At 38.6% G+C, this 8,325-nt stretch overlaps 1 protein-coding gene across 1 annotated transcript in view; it reads right to left on the bottom strand.

Moving 5' to 3' along the window:
* Nucleotides 1-4,297: 4,297 nt before the first annotated feature.
* TRMT11 (tRNA methyltransferase 11 homolog) overlaps nucleotides 4,298-8,325 on the bottom strand; it is a 151,559-nt gene continuing 147,531 nt past the window's right edge. The window contains exon 13 of the mRNA XM_073893886.1: nucleotides 4,298-4,337. Coding sequence (XP_073749987.1) covers nucleotides 4,326-4,337 — 12 coding nt within the window. The 3' untranslated portion in view covers nucleotides 4,298-4,325. The remainder of the gene's footprint in view (nucleotides 4,338-8,325) is intronic.

Below are 8,325 nucleotides of genomic sequence, written 5' to 3'. Positions count from 1 at the left end.
GCGTGTCCCCCAGAAAAAGAGAGAGAAAACAAAACAAACAAAACCAGAATACATGGTGCCTGCAACAGGAAGAAAAAAAAAGATGCTTTAATGAGAAAGGGTTATAAGAGTGAATAAAAGAGTAGGAGAAGAAAGAAGGTAGTAGACAAAAGTGGTCATGTTTTTCAAGAAACTGAAGAAGGGTATTAAGAATGTGGGAAACATAACACTAAGGAGAGAGAGGGTGAGCTGCTTCCATGACACTGTCTAACCTGGCTTGGTCATCTACATTTGGCTCTACCCTGACCTCTTAGTCTAAGGTAATAATTATAACAAGAAAGTCGGCAACTTCATGTCAGACGTAGAAGAAAGTAAATACTGAAGTTCCCTGAGAGAAAGAAAGAAAGTAAAAAAAAGAAAGAGAGAGAGGGAGGAAGGAAGGAAAAGAAAAAAATGTTAAAGCCAAATAACTAAAGATCAAGAATGTTTGGTTCTTGTTTTAAACCCTCAACTTACTTGCTAAGGGATCTTTGGCAAATCCCATGACAACTGAAGTCTCATAAATAAGATGGGAAATTATGTAGTTCTCTCTCAAAGGCTTCTGAGGTATTTTAATTAGTAATTTAAAAGTACCAGGGCATGGGGCACCTGGGTGGCTCACTCGGTTAAGTGTCAAACTCCTGGTTTTGGCTCAGGTCCTGATCTCAGGATCCTGAGATACAGTTTTCCATAGGGCTTGGTGCTCAGGTAAGACTCCCTCTCTCTGCCCCTCCCCCCTCCCCCCAGTGCCCTTTCTTTCTCTCAAATAAATAAACCTTTAAAAAAAAAAAAACAGTACCAGTGCCAACCTGAAGCGCTCCCTACATTCACCATATATGAAAGCCTATTTAAATGCTAAGAAAGAGGAAAATAACCCTGATGTATAGACAAATGCCACAAGGGAAAATAAATAATATTTCAAAGTTCAGTGGGTAGAAAATGAGAACTAATGATTGTGATGAATTCAAGTGCCTCCTTGAAAAATCAGCTGTTTTATAATACAGATCCTGGCTCTGGCAACAGCCACATCACTCAAAGTGCCCAAAGGGGAAAATGGAGCCACAACCTAAGGGAGCTAAAGTGAAAACTAATCTTTGTAAGGCACTGGCTGCACAGGTAAATTTCCAAAAGCTGAACTTCCCTTCCTAGAAGATTGCTGGTGACCAAGTGAGAACCCTAAACTATCAGAGCATGTGTGAATCAGGAAAGGAGCAAAAATTCAGAAATAACAGCATGCAGCATACGTAATGACCACCAAAAGGCTCGTTTTTGTGTTTTTTGTTGTTGCTGTTGTTGCTGTTGTTTTTCAGCCATGCTAAGGTTCTGCTTATTTGTGAGGCGGGGAGGAAGTTCAGTGAGCACAAATAAATACGAGCTTTTAAGCTTGTTTTCCGGGCTTTATACATGATAGAGAAACCTTATATTCAAAAGTGTTACTTGAGCACCTACTATTAACCAGATTCTACGCTGGCCACCACAGAACCAGCAATGAACAAAACGGAGTCCACACTCACATCTGTGTGGTATGGGATATGGAGATTAATAAGCTGTGATAAGGGTTATAAAGAGCATAGAAACAAAACACCTAAAGAGAAACAAGAGTCTTACTTGGGAAGTGAGGGCTGGGTTTCTCTACACCGTAAAAAATGCATGCAAGCGAAAACTACAAAATATAACCACGAACCCACGACAGCCACCCTTTACCACTGCAGAAGAAATAGCAAGAGCCATTTCTGAATCACCTAGTCCCTTGTCTGAGATCACAGCTGGCATTTCGGGTGGGACAATTCTCTAGTCGTACCATCCAGAATGCCATAAAACATTCAGTATCCACGGCCCCTCCTCCCAAATCTAGCAGCACCTCCTCAGCCCAGTCACTGTGACCATCCAGTTGCCCTGTCCACTTTCCAACCCTACTTAGGGAAGCCGCCCCACTCTCCCCCAGAGAACCACTCTCTTTTATGCCCTTTTTCTACACTTGTGCTTAAGCAATAGAAGCATCAGGGAACTAATGCCGTGGAAAGAGCAGACTTACCTTCAGTTTGATAAAGGCTTTAATCCCAGCTCTACCATTTATCATTAGGCAAGTTAGTGAAGCACCTGTTAATACAGGTGATAATGCACACTTCAAAGGATGACTATAAGGATAGTATTAAATGATGCAGGTATAAGGCCTCACAAAGGTCTAACCCAATGTGGATGCCCAGTGAGATTACCCCAATAAAGTTACAAAAGAAGAAAAGGAAGAAAGAATGTTCCTTAGCAAAGTAATTCTCTTAGAAGATGACAAATCCTGTAATTACGGGGTAGGTACAACAGTGCTAAAGGTAAACTGGCTGTGCCAAGCGAGGGAAACAGAATCGGAAGCTGCTCAGCTAGCCTTTCAGGACACAGCACTCCGCTCCATTGCAAACCATCCATCTGGCTCTCCAGAAACATTGGCCCTAACTTTTAAAAGGTTAGCACTCACCAAAACTCTGTCTTGCAGGTTCTGGTCATATACATTAAGGTCAAAAGTGCTACCAGACATCTTCTACTTATTTCCATCTTTGCCATAATAGTTATTGTGTGGTCTGTAAAGCACAGGCATAACCCCATCTCTCTGGGCATAGCTCACAGCATGAGCCTGTAGGTACTATTATCCTTATGTGACAGATCAGGGAACTGACAAAGTTAATTGAATCAAACACTCTGATAACAACTGTAGTTGCAGCCAATAGTAGGTATTTTCAATGTTAATCATTATATTTATTAAAGAGTGTGTTAACAATAGAAGTATATTATTACATTTATCATTAATAGTCACATTATTAATAGATTGGTTACTGATTAATAATCTCATTTAATGATAATTCACTATGTATCAATCACTCTACTAAGTGACCTAAACACACTTTTTCTTTTACTCTATTTTTTAAAAAACTGCAATAAATGCTATTATTATCCTTATTTTACCAGGGAGCAAACAAGCTTAAATAACTTCCTCCCAATCATACAGTTAACATGTGATGAAGACAGAACTTCAACCCACATCTGTTTAGTTTCAAACACACTAAGCTATATTCCTTTCCTGACTCACTTCCAAGTGATGCTCAGATATAGTGGCCAACAGAGTCTTTCAATACAGGGGCTTTCACGGAAAATAAAAGGCTTTGGGAAAGAATGCATGTAATTAAATAGATCACGTAAACTGCCCCTACATTTAAGTAAGAGCTAAAGGTAAAAATGGGTGGACAGGCTAGGCCTTGGAGGCAGCCAAGTTGCCTTTGCCTGGTGAGGCAATGTTGGTCAGGACCCCACGGCCTGGACTGCCAGTTACTCACCATAGACCAGGCCAATGAAGAGACCAGCAGGGCAATATCAGGAGTAGTAATAAATGATGTTTGTAGAGAGTAAGAACTAAATGAGTACATCACTAGGAACAGTTTCATTTCACCTCCCCCTAAACTTTATTATACAGAGCATCATACAATCTCAGGATTTTTTTTTTTTTAAACCACCTCCCTAATCTTCCATTGACAGTTGCAGTGAAATTTTGGGTTATGTTTTTAACCTGCCTCAACTGTAGAGTCCTCTGCACTCCCTGACTCCCTGGGTGGCTCCACTTTGCTGTAAGTCCCCACCTCTGAAGACCCCTTCACAGTTGGGACTGTGGAGGAGTGCAGAGGATAAGAGGTAACTGCGGGGACCGAGCCCTCCAGTAGCACTGTATCTTATGACAGTAGATTGCTCAATATGATTTCTCTAGTGAATGGAGAACAGCCAGCCTAGACACGAGATGGTGTTTACTCATTGTTGAAATGCAATGCTTTTCCTTAGAAATTTCATGTTGTCCCTAGGAATATCAACTCTTTCAATTTGCCTAAAATATATGCAGTCTTGCAAACATAGCTCCCTAGAATTAATTCCAAAATGGTATGCTTTCAAAGCAACAGCTGAATAGTAAACTAACCAAGATTCATAAGGATTTTAAAATGGCATAATATTATGAGCATATTTATTATTTTGGTGCAGGTCACAGCTAAAAAGAAAAAAATAACTTGATTTAATTTAATAACAGGGTACTGATAGAAAGGAAAAAGGACTGAATAACTGTTGGATAAATAACCCAGAAAAACAGCTCTGAAACCCTACCCTTTTTTTGGTTATATGCTTACTCACACTTTTCTCCCTGACTTCCTGTCTCTTGAACCTTAAATTCCCTTTTGTATGTTTTAAATTCTATCTGCTCTTCAAGGCCCAGTTCAGTTCTTACCTCTTTCGGGAAGTCTTCTTTCCCCCTCAGCTGGCCCACATAAATCTTTCCTTCATTTGAGTGCCTGCAATTGAAAACATAGTTCTTATCTTACAGTTTAACACTTAAATATCCTCTCGGTGATTAATGCCTGCAAATTTTAACCCCTAAACAGCATATAAGGATTTGAAGCTATGGCTAATAATTGTTATTAATGTAAACAATGATAACGAGCCAGCACTTACTACTTACAGAGGACTTACGGTGTACCGGGCACTTACAGAACTGCATTGAGTCACCACCACAACTCTATGAGACAAATTTTATTATGTCCTCCTTAAACACACGAGGAAACCAAATTCTAGTAAGAAGTTCATTTTGCCAGAAGACAGAGCCACAATTTGAATCCACTGCCTAATCCTGCTATGTCTTTCCCTCTGGAGCAAGTAGGCCAATGTGTTACACAAACCCTATCTCATGATGAGGACACTGAGTGTCTTTACTACAGCTGGATGACTACTGCTGGGAAAGGTGCAAAATTCCCAAAATGCTGGATTATGGATGAGGTCGAATTCATAAGAACAATAGGCAACTGTTACAATTCCTTCCTTAATTTGGAAAAATGCCCAAAGTCCAAATTACCCCACAGGTCACTGGAAGATGCACATTGTGTATCCAAACTTCGTCACTGACACAAAAGAAAGCAACCATTTGTCCTTTTGGTGAAGGTTAGGTTCTCCAGGATTCAGTGAATGGACCATATTCAGACATCCCTGTGAAACAAAATGTACAGAATAAAAAAACATCATGTGGGATATCTGCCATTGAAATACTAAAATCACAAAGATGGTAGATTAATATAAACCCTCAGTCAGACTGAAGATTTGTTTTTACAAAATCAGAAGATTTTGACCTCTATAAGGTAAAGGATTGAAGAAAAACATGATAGCATTTTATGGCATAGTTAGAAAGAATTTTAAATAAATTTTTAAATTTTAAAACTATACTTAGCTAAATAAAAGGAAGAAATGGAGAACTAGAGATGCCCAACTATACAAAACACAAAATGGAAAACCAAAAGAGAGTAATAAACAAAGAAGATAAAATGACAAGGCTGTAATCTAACCTGAAATTGACTAAGGGTGCTGACCATGAAAGCCTTTCCTGACCTTCCCTCCCACCCACCCCCCACTTCCCCTTACATTCCTGGGTAGCCCCTTCTTCTGGGAACAAAATGCCTGGCAGCAAGAGAAGCAGCGCAGCCAGGTTTATGACAAGGATAAATGGCCTTTTCTCCACTGGGTGCCTGGTGCTAAATGGAATGTTGGCTGTAAATATCCCGACGCCCCTCCTTTTTCCTCTCTTAAGGCTTCTTCCCAACATGCTAGCCCCGCATTCTCCTTCTCTCTTGTCCAATTTGGCTCCCGCGTCTTATCTTCTACCTTTTCCCTGCTCTCTCTTCCGTTTTCCACTTCCCTCCTCTCTCCTGTGGAGTGTGGGGAAGTGAATGACAGACTAAGAAAATTCATTATCCCAGCACTCCCAGCACTCAGACATTCAATTTCCAAAGTACTAATTCACACGTAGTGTAAGGGTAGTGTTTGGTTACTGGTCTAAAATCTGTTGATTCATACCAGAAGGTAATTTCTTTTGACTTTCCTAAGCTTGTTTGTTCCCATTTCTCCTTTCCAGAAGGTCTTCGGTAGTGGTGTTTATTTGATCTTTTACTAGTTTCAAATCAGTTCTATTTTCTTCCTATAGCCATCCTGAAGTCCAGGACCATAAACATGCAATACTTTTTCTGGCAGTCTTTGAAAAGTATCATGGAGATCTATATTTTTTGACGTAGAAAAATGATCTCTTTAAATTAAGTGGGAAATTATTTTAAAGCACAACTATATAAAAATTATCATATATTGAAGAATACAATTATATAGAAAAACCAGGAGATCTATTTTAAAATGTTGAAAGTCTCTAATTGCAGCAAACTTGACTGATTTTTTCTTCATTTTCTTAAAAAAACAAAACTTTAAAAAATATACATGCATAGCTTGATTGACCAGAAACAAACAAACAAACAAAGAAGGAAAAAACTGTGAGCCTTTACTACCTTCCTGACAAGGAAAAGTATGTGAGAATTATATGGGCATGTGGGAAGCAGAGTAGAGGAATGCAGACACCCGCCTGCCCATGAAATACGGAGCTGGTGACAAAGCTTGAGTAGAAACTGGGGATGTTGCCATTGTCTGGAAAGCTTTGGAGAGAAGTAAATTTATTATTGAGAAAAGCTTTTTAGTCCTAACAGCCGCTCCAGTCATTCGAACTGCTTCCTTGCAACCTCATTAGTTGGTTCTAAATAACTTAGATAATCCAAAAAGGAGAGAAGGGAAAGTCTGAGCTCTAACCAGGACAGGGCTGAAACCACTCTTCACAAGGAGTACTATAGAGCTTGTCTCAGCGAGAAATGAATTGACGATGAACCTCCAATTTGGATGTTAGCCCCTTGGAAGTGATAATAACCCCATCAAATTCCCAAGAGGAAACAGCTATAGAAATAAAAGGAAAACACCACAACAATGTTTAAAGCTGAAGAGCACAAAAACACTGGGCAGAGCCTTACAAAATGGAACAATGGTCCAAGTAAAACCTGAACGGCAGGAGCGCTAGACCGTAAAATGGAGAAACAATGCGAGCCAAAGTGGGATGGAAGACTCAAAAGCTGCTATTAATTCAAGCAAGATCAAAACAGAAATCAATCTATTCATGTGACTTCCAAAAGATCATTAAAAACTAATTACTTTCTGTCTACCTCAATTGCTTTGTTGCTTTAGTTGGTAAATTGTTCTTCCTCACTCTCGGTCTAGATGGCTGTGGAATAAAGCAGTGTGTTCCAACTCAGATTACAGCGAGTCAAGTGGCCCCATCATAGAGCCCAGACTCTGAAGTACTTCTAAGCATTATCACAGACTCTCCACTTATCAGCACAAAGCTTATGTATGCATCTGGGTTGACACCTAATTACATAAAGCAATGTCGTGCATTATTCTAATTTCAAAAAAAAAAAATCAAACCCTTCTTTGCTAGGGCTATGGTTGGTGATTTGGCATGTTGGTAAATCAGTTCTTTGTACAGAAAGAGTCTCCATGACGGTAACAAAGCGCATTCTTATTTCTTTTCCAAATCTGACATAATTATCAAAAATTCAAACAAAAAGAAGAGAAAATCGGCTACTCAAGCAAATTTGTTCTGTCAAGTGGCAGTTTCTTCAAGATGAGTATTATCTCTAAAAACAAAACAAAACTTCTAACAATATTTATTTTCATTTGACCTTGATAAATAATCTCGTTTCTCTTTCAACCTAAATTTGTCGATTTACTTTCCTTCAGAATAAAACTCCTGATCTTGCCATTATATGTATATATTTTCTAGGAGAAGATTCAATATGCTCTTAATTGTTTCTCAGGAAGTGAAGTGGCTTTCAGTGTCCCACAATTATATTTGTAAAAGAACAAATATCAATAGTCAGAAAAAAATCATTTTTTAGAATCTTATCTGCACATGAACTTAGAAAATGACCAAGGATAAATGTGGTGAAATATGATCTTAGATATTAAGACTTGCTCTTTCCTGAATGCTTGTTTATTGTACTTTTGTGATAAGATACAATATATGTATATCAGTGCCTGAATTAATATCTACTTTTAAAGAGAATGGCTTGTATTTCCTTAGAACTTATAATTCCCAAAATTTATTGCATTCTACTTTCTCATTTGAAAGCCACAGAATTTCTATAAAAGAGATCTTTCATTTGGGAAGATATTTCTTCCCATTTTATAGTAAAGAAACATGTATGGGAATCACCAAGGTCATATAGTTTGTAAGAAATAGAGACTGGAAGAGAATGATCTTCTTGCTCCCAGCACTGTTAGTATAGCTACTGAGGAAAAGAGGAATTAATATCAAGGGTCTTCTACATACCAGGCCTCACTGGTGCTTTATGAACGACATTTCATTTTATCTTTACAACAGCTCTATGAGATGGATATTATCATCTCTACTGATGTGTATACTGA

This window comes from Callorhinus ursinus, unplaced genomic scaffold (genome assembly GCF_003265705.2).
Source record: "Callorhinus ursinus isolate GAN/ISIS: 27379988/994484 unplaced genomic scaffold, GSC_fseal_2.0 scaffold6, whole genome shotgun sequence".
Lineage (NCBI taxonomy): Eukaryota > Metazoa > Chordata > Mammalia > Carnivora > Otariidae > Callorhinus > Callorhinus ursinus.
Note: the sequence above shows the minus strand (reverse complement) of the source record. Positions and strands in the feature narration are given on the sequence as shown.